The 19,239-nt window shown below is 44.2% G+C and overlaps 2 protein-coding genes across 8 annotated transcripts in view; both read left to right on the top strand.

The window, feature by feature from the left end:
- The first annotated feature begins 228 nt into the window (after window positions 1-228).
- On the top strand, window positions 229-14,279 carry ece1 (endothelin converting enzyme 1). The gene is made up of 18 exons (XM_079296956.1): window positions 229-623; window positions 2,528-2,666; window positions 4,224-4,436; window positions 4,555-4,679; window positions 4,786-4,932; window positions 5,265-5,330; window positions 5,588-5,776; window positions 5,983-6,125; window positions 6,705-6,819; window positions 10,096-10,206; window positions 10,294-10,392; window positions 10,577-10,654; window positions 10,773-10,876; window positions 11,199-11,309; window positions 11,761-11,828; window positions 11,945-12,135; window positions 12,668-12,763; window positions 13,357-14,279. Exons 1-18 carry the CDS (start codon window positions 453-455, stop codon window positions 13,531-13,533), a joined length of 2,343 nt encoding a protein of 780 aa, XP_079153082.1. The 5' UTR covers window positions 229-452; the 3' UTR covers window positions 13,534-14,279.
- A 609-nt stretch (window positions 14,280-14,888) lies between these two features.
- Window positions 14,889-19,239, top strand: part of eif4g3a (eukaryotic translation initiation factor 4 gamma, 3a) — a 44,154-nt gene continuing 39,803 nt past the window's right edge. For all 7 annotated transcript variants that reach the window (XM_079265355.1, XM_079265357.1, XM_079265358.1 and 4 more), the window contains exon 1: window positions 14,889-15,453. In XM_079265355.1, the coding sequence (XP_079121481.1) occupies window positions 15,227-15,453 (227 nt within the window). In that variant the 5' untranslated portion in view covers window positions 14,889-15,226. The remainder of the gene's footprint in view (window positions 15,454-19,239) is intronic.

Raw genomic sequence — 19,239 nt, 5'->3', positions numbered from 1 at the left:
TGTCCTATAGAAAAAGACACTGGGTGTGAACTACAATTGTGACGCTCCCTCCCTGAATCTAAGTAAAACCACATTGGGGAATTCTCACACACACACACACACACACACACACACACACACACACACACACACACACACACACACACACACAGTGTCACACGATCCTGAACACACACTCCGCCTCAGTCACGTCAAATTGCTCAAGTCAGCGCTCCTTCCTGTTTTCCACTGGTCCCGTCGTCTCTCGTACAGTGTTTGGATAGACGGGGCTGGAAGCAGGAAGTCAAGGGAAAGAAAACAAAAAAAAAAAGTTTGCCCAGGAAGAACCACAACACTGTAAAGAGGAAGAGAGGAGCCACAAGGAGATCTCACAAGAGCTTTCATGAGGACGTTTGTGTGTGTGTTGTGACGTTTGACACCGGAGGGGGGCGGGGTGGTGTCTGTTGAACGACATGGGGGCCGTGAGAGGTGTCGTTGGAGCGACCAAAAGGAACATGGAAGCACTGAGAGAGTCTTTTCTGCATTTGACTTTTCAGATGTCAACGTACAAGAGAGCCACTTTGGATGAGGAGGACCTGGTGGACTCCACCAGTGACGACGTCTACCCATCATCACCCATGCAGGTAAACGTGCAGACTTCTTGTTTTACTGTCGGCACTGTGTTGTTACACAGAGGAAATGTGCAGGCTTTTTACGGTTCCACACCTTGTGGAAAATATCACCGCTGTCATGCAAACATTATACCTTTTAACTTAAATGTAAACTTTAAAAAAACATGGCTTTGATCGGAGACTAACATCTACTAATTTAAACCCAGTTCAACTCATGAGGACAGCAGTTTCAGGAAAAACGTGAAAACCATTTCGCAGCATCTGTTCAGCATTGGTCTGAACATCAGATACCACTTGATTTATTGTCTGCCCGTAAACTCTATAACACCTTACAGAGGCCAGCCTGCTGGACACATGCTTCATGAATGTGGTATATTTGCTTCACCGCTAATACTGAACATGTAGTGATTAAAGCATGCTGGCTGGGATCGCAGGTGGTTGGAAAACAACATTGAACCACCTTTTTCAACTTTTGTCCGTTTGATTTACATGTTGTTTTTCAGTTTTTGTTTTTGCAGAATCAGGGAAACGAGGGATCCGACTTTCGTTTCAGCAGATCTGTATCTAATGTACTCGACACAATACACACTTTAAAAACATTGAACGGAGGCCAACACATGTACATTTTGTCTCACTGCAACACCTCAATAATCGAAAGATTTATTGAATCAGGAATTCCCCTTAAGATCCGCTTTCACAAAAGTGACCTGCGAACATCAAACGCACCCACAAGCACACTAATACAATCCTTTGTGATGGTTGTGTTCATGAGGATAAAGTCTGAAATGTCGAATGATTAACTTCTGCAGCTGAGATCCTTCCTCACATACTTTGTTTGACCAGAAGTTTGAATCTAAGCTCTGCCATCATCACTTTGCCGTGGTTTGCCGGGTAGTAAGATGTGGTTTAGATGAGCTGCAGATTTAAAGTGCACCGGCTTGGCAGTGGGATTTTCTCTGTTACACTCACAAACCCAGTAAAGGTTCAAACCAAGCCGACACGCTGAGCCCCGGGGATTAAGAACCCTCCGTGGCTTTGGCCTCTGATTCGGCCACATTACGTTTGACTGTTGAACTCTCATCTAAGCTAATAGTAGTAAATCGGATCCTTATATACACACTTCAGGGGTAATTGACTTCCACAGGATGTATGTGAGGTCCAAGATCTGGCATTTATTTACAGAGGGGATACTCAAAGGCCGGCCAGAGTGCTGAATGCGCCCTGTGGAAGATTTGCGAGTGGCCTTTGGAATCACTCCTGTAGGAAATAAACTCCCTTGGCAGCCTCGACTAAAGCAACAATCAGTAGTAAACATGCAGGAGCAGCGTGGGCTGGTTAACGGTCCACTGCACCGGTCATTGATCTTTTAAAGAATGACCACAAATGATGGACGTTCCTCTAACTTATTTATTCTTTCATGTGGATTCTTTTCCTCAAAAGCTTTGCAGCAGAATACCTATTAACTGTGTACTGTTGTCCCTCGTTGACTCTTCTGTTGGACTCATTTTATTTACAGGTGAACCACAACAAAGCAGATGTGGCTCAACAGGATCAATCGAGGGCAAAACTAAAAATATCCTCCTCCTCGTTAAACTATTAGGGAGAGAACAATAGAAGAATGCTTAACCTTTTCTGTGTAGGAGGCTTGAAAGCGTCGCGATAGAGACGCCATTGTGCTTTGAAACCAAACCTGTCATCAAATCCCTGAGAAGCTGTTTGACTATAGGCAATAGTTTCCACACTGCGTCCCTTCAACACCATCAAGAGTGTGTGTGTTCATGTGACTTATAAAGCTGATTTGAGAGTCATGTTCATGTGTTTTATGACGCTAAACCTCTTCAAAATGGTTGTTTGACACAGTGGATTAAATGAAGTACGTTAATGTTGTGTGTGTGTGTGTGTGTGTGTGTGCGCAGGTGACTCTTCTGCACGGCCGCGGCCCCTCGTGTTGGCTGGACCGGACGCAGAGTGAGAGGAGGCTGCTGTGTCTAGTGTGTGTCGTGTCTCTGGGCCTGTTCATATCTCTCATCACTACCGGGGTCCTTTACAAGCAGAGTGAGTGTGAAGTTCTATTTACACTCAGTGCTATGGTGACGTACACTGGGGAAAAAAAACACAGGAAGTGTTTTTATTGTTAAGTCAAATCAAAAACAAAGCAACCGTTCCAAAAAGACGAAGGATTTGAAATAGAAAACCCCAAACAAAAGGCTTAAAGGAATAGTTTGACATTTGGGGAAAGACGTCTATTTGCTTATTTTGTCAAAAGCTGTTTATTAAATATGAAGCTAGCTGGTTAGCTTAGCTTGGGATGAACACGGAACAAACTCCACCGACCAGCTCCCATAAAGCTCACTAATTAAAACATGATGCCGCATTTTGTTTCTACGCGAATAAACGGGCAAGAATTGTGAATTTAGTTTACTTTGGACAGTCAGGCCAGCTGTTCCCTCTGTTGAGTCTTTATGCTAAGCTAAGCTAACTTGCTGTAGCTACACGTTTACCGTACACACGCGAGTGGTTTCATCTAACTCTCTGCAAAAAAAAAAAGGTGTGTTTCCCAAAATGTAAAGCTATTCCTGAAATGGCCGCTACCTTTTGTTTATAATGATAACAAAATTGACCCAGCCTAAAAACTACAGGAGCTGGATTATATTTTTGACAAACCAAAGCCACACCTTCAGCTAAGTTGCCTAAAAACAACTCTAAATCTCTCCCTTGAGCTTCTTCATTCTGGAAAAAGGGGCTTGTGGATCCACCATCGCATCCAGGCGGCGTCTCATCCGCGCTAGTTTCCTCAATTCTGCCATGGGAAACCTAATACCGCTTCCTCCCATTCAGAGCCGCATGTCAGATCACACTTTGAAATAATAAAGGGAACAAGGCCGAATTCTCCTCGGGGTACTAACCTCATCACTGCTCGTAACTTTGTCTCCGTCTCCGTTTCATGCCTTATGTGTGCAGACGTAGTGAGTCGAGTATTTAAGGAGGCGAGCTGTACTAGCACTTCTCTAAACGCTTAATTTACTTCTACTTCGATAAATATGCCACACAACACACAAAAGGAGCCTTGGCATTTATCTACGGGCCAGTGAAATACACTTCAAAGGCAAAGTGACTGACTTAATCTTTCATTTTAAAGAAGATTAATTCACCCAGGACCCTGAACCTTCATCTAGGTAGACTGCTTATTCGTCAGACAATTAGATAATCAGTCGGCAATAGTTCACGTCAGACACAAAGACCAGCCTTGCGTTTCAGCGAAGTATTTATGAAGGTGTTCTTTACAGATATTCCCTTCAGGCTGTTTATCTTGGCTGTTACTTCTTATTGAATAATAGTTTCCAGATGGTCTGAAACTCGGCAGCATGCTTACCTTTGGATGTCCTGCCGGGACATATTTTCAGATTACCACAGTCATCCTCAAAAGACGAGGGTCTGTGAGTTAAGAAAAAAAAGTAAACATATTCATTCGGAAGAGGAATTTGAAGAGTTAATTTTGTTCAACATCAAAGGAATATGCATGAACAGCATTATATGTAAGCAAATTTATATAACTCCTGCGATAAAGTATATGTATAAAAAATAAAGAGTTAAATGTCTTTTCTCCTGCAGCTCACCCGGGCCTGTGCCTGACCGAGCCGTGCGTTACTGTGGCCAGTGCGGTCATGGGAGCCCTGGACCGGTCCGTCGACCCCTGCCACGACTTCTACAACTTTGCCTGTGGGGGCTGGGTGAAGAACAACCCCCTCCCTGAGGGCAAGTCCCGCTGGGGACCTTTCAGCAACCTGTGGGAGAGCAACATTCTTGTAATGAAGCATTTGTTAGGTAGGAGTCCTTGTTTGACTCTGTGTCCTCCGCCGACTTCACCCCAGGCAAAGGCGTAATTATTCCGGGAAACCGGCCTCATTCACGCAATGAATCTTCCGTCTGTTCTTTGGGACAGAAAACACAACGATGAAAGGCCTGAGTAAGGCTGAGGAGAAGGCCCAGCGATACTACCATGCCTGCATGAACGAGGCCAAGATAGAAGAGTTGGGAGCTAAGCCACTGCAGGAGCTCATCAGCCAGGTATGCCCACTGCCCAAAGCGGTCACACACCAGGCACGTTCATCATTTCAATCCTTCATTTCTACGGGAAGTCTCTTGAGTGTCTGCCTATACCTGCCCGTTCCAGATCGGAGGATGGGCCCTGACGGGACCCTGGGCCAAGAACAACTTCCAGGAAGTGTTGCGTATGGTGTCTGCCAACTATCACACCTCGCCTTTCTTCACCGTGTTTGTCAGCACCGACTCCAAAAACTCCAACAGCAACATCATCCAGGTGAGCAGATCGGGCCGTTTTTATATACACAGGCATGTGTTTATCTAAAATCATATATTCACACACCAGAAAGTGCTTCTTCACCTTTTTAAATTCTTACATCATATTCCCTCCAACCCACGTTGGCAGGCTTCCCTCAGCGGGATAATGCGCTGATTATCTTGGCGGGCTTGGGTTCACACCGACAGACAGCGTAACAAATGGCACAGATACGATCTTCAGCAAGCTTCTACTTTTAGCCTGCATGCTGGCAGCGCAGGGATGAGAACAGAAGCTTGTTTGTGAGGGTTGAAATGGAGGCTCAAGTCATCTTATGTTTCCTTTGACTCTAGGTGGATCAGTCCAGCTTGGGGCTACCGTCACGGGATTACTACCTCAACAAAACGGCAAATGAAAAGGTACTGTTGGGCCAATAGTTGCTTTTAAAGCGGTTAAACTTGTCTCATCTCTAAAAGTAAAAGTTGCTGATGTTTGCAAAGCAAGTCAATGAATATTAAAAGGAGAAATATTTCAGCTTCAGGGGCAAACAAACTCTGCATAGTCTGTTGTATTTGCATGGTTTAGGATTACTTTCCGAACTAAATGTTAACGCACATGCACACACCTCGTCTCCCCCCCCCCCCCCCTCACCCTGCTGCCCACTGGGACTCTGCAGTATCTGACGGCATACCTCGTCTTCCTGACGGAGTTGGGGGTTCTGCTGGGGGGCTCCGAGGAGACGTCTCGGACGCTGATGGAGGAGATCGTGGACTTTGAAACCACCCTGGCCAACATCACGGTCCCTCAGGAGGAGAGAAGAGACGAAGAGCTCATCTACAATAAGATGGAGGCCAAGGGTCTGATGGTGAGAGCCGCCGGTTTTGATTATACAACACATGGGATGATACTTTTAGTCACGACTGCTCCTGCCGTGCACCAAAGGAAGTGAAAAGCTACATTGTGTGACAATGTAAATCTTCAGGATGTGTGACTGTAAAGGAACTGTTCAGCTTTGTGCTCGTCCCTCAGTGTGTGTTGATGTGTGTGTGTGTTCTATCTGTGTCTTTGCAGACTCTGGTTCCGGCGGTGGACTGGATGCCGTATCTCTCAGAAATGTTTGCTCCTGTGCCGCTCAACGAGTCAGAGCCGGTGGTTGTTTATGCCAAAGAATACCTCCAGCAAGTTTCTGAGCTCCTAACGAAAACAAATAAAAGGTCAGATACTTTTTAAGCCTTAATGCTTAATATGTTCACACTACGAGCAATGTCCTGAAATAGCACGGGAAACCTTTTGGGCTTTGTGTTTGAAAAATGCGATTTCAGTCTCAGAATGTTCAGACGATTTGTGGCTTTTAAAAAAAAATGGGTCCGATATTTACTTTGGTGACTATGGAATGAAACGAATCGTTCATAGTCTGTGTTGACGTTCCGTTCCCCCATTGGAGACTCGGGCCTTCCCGCGAGTCTTCTAAAGTAAACCGACCCTCAGTGGGCCGTCTCCTTTCTGAACCGTCTCTGGTCGAGCGGCAGCTTGTAGCTTCGTGTCAGCGGCCTCCATTGAAAATGACTCGTAGCCTCTTGCTGTGTCGCTCGTAGTGTGAACACGGCATAATATGATACAGGCTGGATGGTACTGCGTCTGTTTGTGTGTTTACACTGTTTACATAGACTTGCATAGATTCCCCCCTCCCCCCCTACTGAAAGGCACAATAGTAAATACTCAGACAGCATTAACGAGGGCAAGAAAACAGTGAATTTGATATTTCCTTTCTTTTCTTTCTTTTTTTTTTCCAGCCTACTCAACAACTACATGATAATGAAGGTGGTGAGGAAGATGGGGTCCATTTTGGACCAAAAGTTTCAGGACGCAGAGCAGCGCTTCCTCGAGGTCATGTACGGAACGAAGAAGGTGAGTGAGGAAATTCTGACCTTTTTACAGTCGCTGTAATCCAGCATGACACGGATAGATTTCAACACAGAGGTGGGATTAAGCAGGGAAAAAAAACTACTGTGGCATTCTCATCCAGATAATGTATTTTTAGCATGTGTGTGAACTGGATACAAGTTTCCATGTTGCTGTTTTTTATCATGGTCTTCTTTTTTTGGGGCTTTTTAGTAGTCCAGTGTATACAGTCGGAGGAAATGGCTCACAGCCAAACAGCTTGTTTCAGAGAGCTTTTCACTTGACCTCCTGTTCTTGTGTGTGACACTCACAGAGGATTCATTTTTTTACTGAAAAACATGGAAATTGGCACAAACAGAGGAGCCGATCTTTTCCGTTCCGTTCAAGACTGTAAAAGAACTGTAAATCATAAGTCAGCAACCTGCTTCCTTAATCTTTAAGGAAACGAGAAACCTGGTTTCCTTACTTCGGGTGAGAGGTTTTTAAAAGAGAAATCTGCTCCATTTCTGCTGACAAACCTGATTCCTTAGACGAAACGTGTAACTGTGTTTCTGTTTGATGAATATCTGGGGCTAGAGCAGCAGCTGTGCTGCTAGATGCCCCTACACTGCAGATGCATGAGAAAACATGGAGTCAAAGATACTCTGACTTTAACACGCGTCCTGTCTAAGTGTACATTGACGAGGCAGCAAGTTGCACCATCCGAGTGTGGCGGCTCCGGGGACTCCGGCTCTTATCTGACCGAGATCCTATTCCCTCGGCCTTGTTTTCGACCGGGGTCAAGCTGTAACAACAAACCCCAAACGTGTCTCTTTGTGCGTCTGTTTTTCGTGAGAGCGCAGCCGAGTCTCTTTTTCCATCTCATTTTACAACTTGCTGTTGCTTGCTCAGAACAATCCTCATTTCCTCACTGCAACCTTGTTTCCTCTCTGTCTGTCTACACGCATCCCCAGTTGTCCTTGTCCTTTCTCTCACCTGATGAAGTCGTGGAGGGTCGTTCTTTACGTGCAGTCCGTTAATTAGCTGGTCGTGTGAGAGAGCTGAGATGTAAAGTCATTGTTGTAAGATCGGTGGAGGCACAGTTGTTGGAAATATATATTATGTGTTAGGGCTGGAACATATGACCTAAATCTTCTGTCACGACATACAGTAGGTTATTTAATATCTCAATCATGATATGAATAAATAGTCTGTATGAAATAGCCACATGGTAAAGCCTATTTTGTATGGGGATGTGTGCTTGACACACACATACTTGACAAATGAAAATATGATTATTATCTCATTTCATTAAGAACTTGAGAGCATAATGAACAAAGAGGTTTGAAGTGAAATTGTAGAGAAAAACAGAATCCAGCAGTTAAAAAGAAATCTGATTAAAACAACAGTTTGATTTACCTACGCTGTGTTATTCCCAGAGACAGAGTTGGTGGATGTAGAACAATACATCTTAATGAATATATAAAGAAAGTCCTGCACACTGCTGTTGTAAAGCACGACTTACAATTAATTTATATATATATATATATATATATATATATATATATATATATATATATATATATTTATTTATTTATTTATTTATTAGATGATTTCATGATGATCTAATTCCACTGAAAGACAATAAATGATCGTATTGAATTATCGCCCAGCCCTGTTATCTGCATTTATGTGTCTGTCTTGTAAATAAAAGTAAAGACGGTGATGAACAGAATGCAAAATCTTCCAGCATGATTCTAGAAATTGTGGCCACAAAAAACACAAAAAACGCAAATTTGCAGTCATTAAAGCAAACTTTTATGTTTGCAAGCCAAATCACAATTCTTCTAAGGTTTTTTTGTTTTGTTTTCGATTTAAAACATTCATTTTTAACAAATTCATGAAAGGGACAACGTATAACCACACATATACAATCAAAGGCTAATCTGGTCTTATTGGGTAAATGACACTTCCAGCAGTCAAACATCAGGAAGTGAAACGGCCCTTTACGTGTTCGGATGAGACTCCGCTCTGTTCTTCCTCTTCTGGTGTTCTGCTGGTTGACTGGCTTGCATTTCTTCAGTTTATAGTGTAGCTAGCATGTGGGGTGTCCTGGTTGTTCACATGTTGTCTACTCAAAACAAAAACCGAGTCCTCACAGTCCTGAAGAGGGAACCCTGTGTCTCTCAGCCCACAAAGAGATAACGGCTCATAATCACTGAGCTCAGAGCTCACAGACATTTCCTCTCTTTCTTTGAGATGACTCTTCCACAAAATGGGTCCTCCGTGGACTTCATTGGATTTACATCTTTTTTTTTTTTTTTTTTTTTTTCCAACAAGAAATATTAAAGACAGTGGTGGTTATAGTTTAAGTTGTATGTATTGTGTATATCCCAAAAAACCTTAAATCTATGCTGATTATAGTTTTGTATTTATGTCTTAAAAATGTATTTCTTAAATTTAGAAATTCTCCGGCAGGAATACAACCAATAGAGAGTGCAGGTCTCCACTGCACACACAGGACATGTTCAGAGTTGTGGGGGGTCACCTATCCCAGCATGCACTGGGCAAGAAGCAGGAAGAGATTGGCCAAACGATCGCAGGGCTTTGCAGGAGGCATAGCGGTCTATAAGTAGACTGTGTTCTCTTAGCAGAAACACCAACACTGTCTTAAGCCCCTTTCCCTCTGGACTAAAAACCCCACTGACATCTGGCTTTTGTCTTCCGTGGGAAAGTTTACAATCGGGACTCATTCCCAGGACAAAAAGAGTGCAGTAGTTGCAGATATTTATCATCTCCGGCTCCAATCGGCGGTGATAGAAACACGCTGAGTTTTAACGCGATGCTATGTGACGGGCCTTGAAGTGAATACATAATGGGTCAAATCAACAGGGATGTGGACAATTATTAAAATGTATTAACATACAAAACATACAATTAATATGCTCTCCTCAAAGCCACCGGACTCCAGATAGACAACAGCAATTATAGCTCACTGATTATCGAAACATACTTCATTCAAACTCATCAAAACTGTCTTAGTTAGTCTTACTTGCGCTACTTTTTATGGAAAATCGCTGCGACTTCGCTGCTGTCTCGCCATCGCCACGGTTCTCTCAAACAACACGTAGCCCACGGCTGAATGGTGCAAGTTTGTTACGTTCATTCTGGGAAATGACGAAATGGGTTGAAGACGATGTGACCCGCTGAAAGAAAATCCTATTCCAAATAGATTGATGTTCTCTAACAAGTGAGGATGCGTTTTTCCTTAACATGTCTTGGTGTGTTGCCTTGACTTTGCAGAGCTGCACTCCACGCTGGAAGGTGTGCGTCAGCGACACGGACAGCGCCCTGGGCTTCGCTCTGGGAGCCATGTTTGTCAAAGCCACCTTTGCCGAGGACAGCAAGACTATTGTATGCATTGCACAGACACACACACACACAAAAGCTGCTCCTACTGTGAGGCGCCTCTGACTGTCTTTTGTCTCCTTTGTGCTTCAGGCTGAAGATATGGTCGGGGACATTAAATGGGCGTTTGAGGACAGCCTGAAGTATGTGAGCTGGATGGACTCGGAGACAAAAAAAGCAGCCAAAGAGAAGGTGGGACAAAGATGTTGTGTGTTTCTTTCCCAGGACGTTTTCCTGCTGTAGCTTCAGGGATAACATTAACATCTGAATGAGTTGTGTTGAAGTGTGTTGAAGTGGCTGACAAACACAGCACTGCCACCTGGTGTGAAAATGTGTCTTTTACAGTTTATTTATTCTTTTTGATAACTTGTCACAGGCAGATGCAATGTACAACATGGTGGGATATCCAGAGTTCATCATGAACAGCACAAAGCTGGACAAAGTGTTCAATGATGTAGGTAAATGTGGAAGTGAATTAAATGTCCGGTCACTTTTTATTTGTCACACAATGTCTCACAAAACAAAACACTGAACTCCATTTTTCCGTCGCTTCTGATTCATCTCTCTTTCAGTTCGAGGTGGTGTCGGAGCTTTACTTCCAGAATGTCATGCATTACTACAACTTCTCAGCCAGAGTGGCTTCGGACCAGCTGAGGAAAACTCCCAACAGAAACCAGTGAGTTGACCCTCATCCTCCTCCGCCCCGCTTGCCAAAGAGGAGGCTTGCACGCTCCGACGGGGACACATTCCCATTATACTGACTCAGCAGAATACTGCTGCCATCCGCAAATGTTCCCAGGCAACCAACTTCTCTCCGCTGAACCGATCCGTGTCTCTAATTAGGCTGAGGTCGAGGGGACAGACGAGGGTTCCCATGCCTTTTTAAAATTTGATCTGCAGTCAGCCTGGCACAGCAGAGCGGGTAGGACATCGATAGTCTGAATCTGTTGATGTCAGCCTCACACGGTGTCTTCCTTGTGGGTTTTTTTTTTCTTCAGGTGGAGCATGACCCCTCCGACCGTGAACGCATATTACAACCCAACCAAGAATGAGATGGTTCTGCCTGCAGGAATTCTTCAGGCTCCGTTTTACAGTCGTTCCTGGCCTAAGTAGGTCCCACTTCAGCTTTACTAAATCATGCTTTTATTAGAATAGAAGAAACAAGTGGAACATTGTCTTCTACTTCACAAATCCAAAAAAAGATGCGCGGAATAAAGATGGTATTAAAACACCATTGAAGTATAAAAAACAAAAACACTAACCAGCATTATCCACCAGAAATGTCATTTAGCCGCTGTTTCCAGTGCTGCATATATAACTTGTGAATCAATACGAAATGCCATTTTGTTGGACTTCATTGCTTCATTTAATTTCAGTATTCAGTTTGATTTGATTCTATTAGAATTGCTGAACAAATCTGAGATGTGTGCAGCTCACAATTCAGAGACGACTAGAAAGAAATACACATCACGTTCAGTAAAACCATGTGAAGAAATCAGGGATTTTACAGGAATGATTCTCGTACATATTTCGAAATGTATCTTCTTTAATGTTTTTCAGAGCTCTCAACTTTGGTGGCATTGGAGTCGTAATGGGACATGAACTGACTCATGCTTTTGATGACCAAGGTTGGTAAAACGTTTTCCATTCAAACCTTATATTCCAGAGGCATAGCATCATCCTTCTGACACAAAAGGATTGATGTGGCAGTGAATCCGGTAATATTTCACACTTTGTATCAAAGGGAGGGAATACGACAAGGATGGAAACCTGCGTCCCTGGTGGAAGAACTCTTCGGTGGAGGCCTTCAAGAAGCAGACTCAGTGCATGGTGGAGCAGTACGGAAATTACAGCATCAACCAGGAGCCCATGAACGGGAGGCAGACCCTGGGAGAGAACATCGCCGACAACGGAGGACTCAAGGCCGCCTACAAGGTGGGACGGATGTTTTCTGTGTGTGGTTAAAATATGGGGGGGGGGGGGCGAAATCTGTCACTGATGTCGACAAACAATTCAGACCACTGCTGCCATGTTTCCTACGTTGTCAGATTGTGTGCGAGGTCAGGAAACGATTGCGTAGATCTGCCGTTAATCCAGCGGATTAGTTTGTTGTTCGAGGCCGTTGCGGGGCACAACCCATTTATTTGTATTGGAAAAAAGCAGCTTGTGTGGTTTGCGGCGACGCCTGGAAATGCAACAGGTGGTTCCGAGTGGCCTTGTCAGCCTCTGGTTACTTCTTCACACGCACACATTCTTTCCATGCAATGTAAAAGGTCATACGCTGTGAAGCAGATGAGCAAATCATATGGAAGCAACAGTGAACCAGAGAGGCAATAACACAGAGGAGGACCTGAAGCCTTCTATTTCCCCTTGGTCTACATCATTATGCACTTTAACACAAGCAAAAACAGTGACTGTGTGTGTGTGTGTGTGTGTGTGTGTAACATGATCATTTGTTGCTTCGAAGGCTTATGTGAACTGGATCAAAAATAACGGCGAGGAGGCCACGCTACCTGCCCTGGGAATGACGAACCATCAGCTGTTCTTTGTAGGATTTGCACAGGTCTGTACCGCTCATTCGTTCTCCATTACTTAATCAAACTGTCTCATTACTAAGACTTACTTAAAGGTCCACGCCAGACATATTTTAAGACACTTGTAAATACTCTGCTGATGTGCTTTTACACGCCCTCTTTGAAAACACACAAGATGTCTCCTGCTTCACTGAGAAGTGAACTGTCAGTGTTTGGTCCCTGGGCACTTTAAGTTTCCATGTTACACTTCACATATAAGTTGCATACTTGGCTCCAAACTAGTTGAAAATCCGGCTCATGCGCTCACGTGTTGAGAGAAACGTTCCTCCTTCAGCAAATGAACGTGAACAAGAAGTCTTGTCGTGTCAAGCTGCACTGTGAAGCTCAAACAACAAGGAACAAGTAGAAATGGGGACTTTAACATAAATATCAAAATAAAACAAGCCCAAAAATATACACGTCCCTTTTAAAATACATAACCTCAAAACACTTAAAAGAGCTGTAATGACAAGAAATGAATGCTGATGAAAATGAAATTTTCATGATGATGGAAGAAAACAAGTTAGTGTCTTCATAATTAAATTAAAAGTAACCCCCCATTCATCCGTTATGGTCCCTGCAGGTTTGGTGCTCTGTCAGGACACCCGAAAGCTCGCACGAGGGCGTCATCACAGATCCTCACAGTCCATCGAGATTCAGAGTCATCGGCACCATCTCCAATTCACAGGAATTCTCAAGGCACTTTGGCTGCAAAGCAGATGCTCCCATGAACCCCAAACACAAGTGTGAGCTTTGGTGATGGCCCGTTGCTGTTCATCAGGAAGGAGGGGGAATGGACGTTTGGGAGGAAGCATTGACAAAGTCTCTCCAGACGGGCACCGCAAGAACCACTGAAACTCCTACTGCCTTGCCACTGCTTTCAGGACAGAATGGGCCTGCTCTGTGTGGAGGGCTGCACTCTTCAGTGCTTCTCCACAAGGATCGTTGGTTTAGCAAACTGCTTGCCCCAACTTGTGAAGTTAAATGTAGCTATGAATGCGCACTGGAAACCCAGCAAATGGTTACAGAAAATGGGAGAACCACCCTCAAATTTTGTGAACTGCTTGTTTGTCATGAAGTGATAAATATTTGTATTTGTTCCTGTAACTCTTCACTGTGCTTGGATAAGCTCCCATTTTATTCTTTTGTTTTTTATTATTGTATTTTATTGATGGTCACAATTTCTTTTTTTTATAAATGTGTTTTAATGCTCAAACAGCCGTTTGTACGTGAACCATTGCAATGTTTCGGAAACACTTTGCGTAACATTTGGTCAAACTGTTAAGTGTTGGAGACATATTGATGCGATATGTGCCTCCCATTGCTGTCTTTTCATTTATGAAATGTAAAACCAATACGAAACAGAAACACAATAGAGGAATTAAGACATTCACAGCAAAAGTGTAAACTATGTTTTCCATCCAGAACCTATGATGTGCCATACCTGTTTTTATGAGTAAGAGTTTGTCACAAATTATTTTGTATAGTAAAACCAGTCTTAAAACATTTTTTGTCTGCTCAATTTGTTTATTAACTTGAGCCCACATACACACACATGTCTTTGTTGTACAGAGACGTGTGACTAGCCCCACCCGCTGCCTCACGTTACACTACTTATCCAATTACAGTAACGTCAATGGGACGTTCCTCTGGTGACTCGCAGATGCGAAGCAGGCAGAAGAACAATAGATGGCGCTAATAACACACAAATCTGTTATAGTCCTGCTGCTGGTGCAAATTACAGACCATTAATTCTACTTTAAAAAAAAGCTGGTGTGGATTTTTGGCCATGTAAACACCCAAAATATTATAAACATTTGTGCAACTTGATGTAATTTAAATATTTTTGTTTGAATATGTTGCTTCTCAATGTGTTGGCAATTACCAATGACATGTTTTACGTTCTGGACTTTAATGTCATTAACCAAATTGAGGACTTGACATTACGAAAATAATTTTAAAAAAGATATACAAATATTTATTTCAGAAATATTATGGGCACGTGAGCCATTCACGGTTTCTGGATCTGATTGTCGGCATGGATCGTAGGTTCCGTTGATTAACCGAGCGTATCCGTAGGTTGCCGAATCATCTGTCCTGCCCGGACTGCTGGAAGCGGCCACAACGCCATGTTGGCGAAGTCTCTCATCTCTGTGAGAAAAAAAATGATAGAAAACATACGTACAGAGAAGAAAAGGTAGATCGCCGAGGAGGGATTGAAGATTGCGGCGATTATTTATTTTTGAAAGAAACGAAACCGAGCCGGATCCGCAAAGGTTCCGGACGGACGAGGGAGGCTAAACCTCCCACCGTCCCCATGCACAGCACCGCTGATCCGAGCGGCGACTTTCCATGAAAAAAGAGACGTTTGTGTTGCTATTCGAGCGTCGTTATCCCACTTCGTTAAAGGGATTTGGGGCCTGCTTCAAGAATCTGCTACGCTTGCTCCATGCATGCCAGCTAGGCGTCGTTTGTATCAGTATTTATTACGGTATTGTTTTTATTTGTTAATTTTTTTTGCAATGAGTTTGCCACCGAAAGTGGTCCCCAAACCCGCCGCTGTCGCAGTCAGTGGACCTGGAAGTGGCCCCTCTCCGTCGAGCCAACTGCGGGCTACCCTGACCTCCGTGTCTCTGCCGCCGGGAGCCCAGACGGCTCCTCAGCCTGTACCGCCACCTCAGTATCCTTTCACTTGGGTAACATGGAAAATTGTTTGTGATTGTATGCATTTTACGCCCATGTTAGACAGTAATGCACAGTGTTTTAATCGCGATCAATAACCGGGGTTTGATGGGGGATGATGGTTTCGTTTGGAGGGAGCTGGGAGGGGAGGGGACAATTAGCTAGCTAGGTATGCTAACGTTAGCTTATCGAGCCGGTTGTCCAAGCTAACGGAAATGTTAGTTGGGTTACACGGGAGTTCACTCTACGCTACGTATTCTTGTCACATTTGTGAGTTAATATAGCTGTCATTTAAAAATGGCGGGATGCAGATGAGGTGACGTTATTTTGAGCAGGAAAGCTCCATCACCGGCAAGCTATCGGGCTTTCCTCACGGGTTACCGGCTTTGTTCAGTTACCGTTGTTAGCTAGCAAGGTGCATTAGCCTATCGGAGGTTGTTGTGCCAGCCATCTAAATTAACGGGAGCCTCCGCGGCCAGCGAGTGCACAAGTCAGTGAATGCAACGTCTCGGAGCTGTGCGGCTTCATCCATATCAGGGTGATGACCTGGGGCTTATGTTGGCCTGTACAAGGCCTTGTTTAATGGAAGTGCACCTCCCTTTTTACCATTTCCATTTCACTCGACTTGAGCTCTTGAAGAGGCGCTACTATGCACCCTGACAGGCCTGCAAGTGGCAGGGCCGGTGAGCTCCTAGGATGACAGAGTATCAATTAGCAGCAACACATTAGCCAGTTCTCGACTGTTTCTGACGATTTGGTTTTTGATATGAACAGTTTGTTAAATCATTTATCAGCTGGTAAACCTGTGTTCTCAGAAATGTGTCTCCAAACATTAAAATGCAGTCCATAGTTAGTTTAGTCATTAACCTTTGAGTTAACACAGTGATCCATCAGTATCACTCTACTCTTGGTGGAGTGAAGTCACTGTGGTTATGTCACCGCCTGTTTTATTTACAGCATGGTGGCAGTTGTGTGAGGTAGGGGATTAGGTTGACGTCTCCTGCCTGTCAGGGGCAGAGAGATGTCTTTTGTGATCTGACAGCTTCTGTTGTGGTTTAGCTTTGGGGTGTTGCCTCTCGACCTGATTTCCTGCCACCCACGATCACAGCGGCCCCGTGTTTGTGACATCTGTAAAGGACGGTAAGTAGCTGGTTGTGGCACTATGAAACCTTCAGGAAACCAACAGTGTGTTGTGATGTTCATGGGTTGTTTGTGAGTTAGATGAGCAATGCAACACGGAAGATAATGGTCTCTTTATTTGCTGTGCCATGTCCTCGATTGACTCTGCAGGCTTTTGAAATGTACTAAACCAATTTGCAGCGGTGAAGAGCCTACCAGTTGAATACAGAAGTGCATACTCTACATTTACTCAATTGATGTCCTCTTTAGGAATACATAATAAATGGTAAATCTGTCTCTTTTATAGTTCGGAGACATTACGCCTCTTGGGCTTAAATGTTTTATTTGCCTTTTTTCTTGCTTGGCTTCAACATTGACTAACATTAGCAGTCTGATTTTGTTCAACATTATGGAGTTGTGGCTATTGATCCACTGAAGTAGGAGTAACTACATCATGTACAGGGGTTTGATGTTTAATGTACAGGGGCACATCTATAGCACAATAAGCTGGTTACTTCAATTCTTGTTTCTATTGTTGGAAAAAGAAATGGCATTAAGAGATTAGTGAGTCCGGCTTTTTAACTGCAGTTGGTGATAATATCATGAACACAATTATATTCAATCTAAAATAACCAATAAGGTGTGTATGATATTACATCCCCAGCTGTATCTACATGGGAGTTGGAGGCAAATGCACTTGACAATGCACTGATGCCGCGCCAGTTCATCAGGTTCATCGAACTGATGCACCTTTAATTCAATCCGATGAGTCCGCTGTGTAATAAATCCTACTTTTATGAAGGTAATCATATTAGTTTTGTTGAAGAGGTATTGTTTCAACTTGCTGGTCATTTTGCAGGTTGCTATACTTTTGAATTTAATTGGATTATATTGAATGTTTTTAACTTTTATATAGAGTTAAAAAAAAATTCTAGCGTTACAAAACCATCTGTAAAGTAGGTGGGAGTAAAAAGAAAATATGAATGTGCAGGAAAGGGAAACGAGTCTGCTTTGTCCTGTGAGCTCTGTGTAGTTTCCAAGGTTCCCATGATGGTCCCTGGACCCCGTTTTCGACCGCATTGCATTTGATCTTCATGTCGGTATGAAAACAGATGGTTTTGAGTGTTGCCACTTGTCTGACCTCTCACTCTCTCTGGACCTCTGAGGTCAGGAGTGATGGCGCGTGTTACGCGCCGTCTGCCCGGGGCTCCCCCTTGTATGGGAATTCCCACTTGGAGGATGTTGGAGTGTTTGTGGAGTCCTCAGATGCACAGGGGTCCAAAGAAGCAGGGTGGCGAGGCGCGTATGTGTGTTGGGCCTGGGCGGGGGGGGCAGTTTGATTCTGTTCCTGGTTGCCAGAGAAACACTTAGCGCATGCGTCTGCTGCCGCGCTTGTCAGACAATGGCAGCGCTGCTTAGCATTCGGAGCGAGAGGCCAAGGTGGCGCTTCCCACCATCTGCCAACAAAGGCCCAGGTCACCCAGGCTGCCTCTGCCCTCCCTCGTTTCCTTCCCTCCCCCCACAGCTCACCTCGCCCCACTGCTGGCCCAGCTGAGAAAACGCAGGGCTTCTCCCCATTTACCCCCTGCTCGTCTCCCGCCTCACCCCCTCCAACCCCTCAGCTTTCATGGTGCAGCGCTTTCTCCTCTCTTTGAAGGGGCTGAGCTCCTTTTTCCCCTCTCATCATTTTTTATTTTCTTTGTCGTTTTAGGACAGGTGTCTGCAGCCTGCATGAAAAGATATTCTCATGAGCGCACTAACTGTGGGACGTTATAAATAAACTGCTGAGTTGTTGTGAGCCAGCATGCAGGACTGTTCTTTCCAGAGAGGGAGTGGCCTGTCGAGGAAGACATTCTGCCCACGGTCAAAACACTGTGTTTTTATCTCAAGTGACATTTACACTTTTTTCCACTCTATCTCGAATCAACACTTTTCTTTACTCTAGAGAAAGCATTGCAGATACAAGCAGCAGCAGTTGAATTTTCAGATTATAGTCTCATTGCTCCTGCAATACTCGGTATATACAGTGAGAGCTCTGTGTCTGGAGATCCAGCCCACCCAGACCATGATGCTGTCAGGTTGAGTGGGAAATGTTCACATCCACTTGTCAGCAAGTAGTGCTACAACGTTTGCCAATACAGTGTTAATATTTGTGTCAGAGCAAGACTTGACGCTCTGCCTTACTGCACGTACGGTTAGAATACGCTGCAGCCAAACACTTTGCATAACTTGTGTGCAGTTGAAACGGGTTAGTAAGTGGAGTACTGTAGGGAGTACTTAAGGAGTAAGTGGTTTTTGATTTCGGTCCTTTGTTGTCGCACATTTCAGAAGTCATATTATGCGAAACAAAAACATGTCCTGGTGAAACTCGCCTTTGGTGAGCAGTTGGTTCCTGTTTGTTAGCACTGTATCGCTGCCGTACTCCTCCTGGTGAGTGTTTGTAGTCGTCTGGGTCCAGCAACAACACAAGTCATCGTACATTTCGTCAAACTCATTCCTATTTTCTCAAGTAGTTTGACAGAAGATAGATGTCACTGGCGTCCGCTATGGTTGCGGAATAAACGGGACGTTTTAACGTGGTTCAGAGATACACAGCAGACCGCGCAGCGTCCTGGTTTGGTTCGGCCTTTAGACCACCGTTTGGAGGAATGACACCAGCAGACTC

This window comes from Melanostigma gelatinosum (assembly GCF_949748355.1).
Source record: "Melanostigma gelatinosum genome assembly, chromosome: 3".
Taxonomy (NCBI): domain Eukaryota; kingdom Metazoa; phylum Chordata; class Actinopteri; order Perciformes; family Zoarcidae; genus Melanostigma; species Melanostigma gelatinosum.
Note: the sequence above shows the minus strand (reverse complement) of the source record. Positions and strands in the feature narration are given on the sequence as shown.

What these genes read in the sequence shown, in the direction of transcription:
- ece1 (XM_079296956.1), top strand. Translation starts at nt 453, where the DNA reads ATGGGGGCCGTGAGAGGTGTCGTTGGAGCGACCAAAAGGAACATGGAA. An exon ending in ACAAAACGGCAAATGAAAAG is followed by an intron (nt 5,331 to 5,587) that starts GTACTGTTGGGC and finishes GGGACTCTGCAG; the next exon opens with TATCTGACGGCATACCTCGT. An exon ending in TCATGTACGGAACGAAGAAG is followed by an intron (nt 6,820 to 10,095) that starts GTGAGTGAGGAA and finishes TTGACTTTGCAG; the next exon opens with AGCTGCACTCCACGCTGGAA.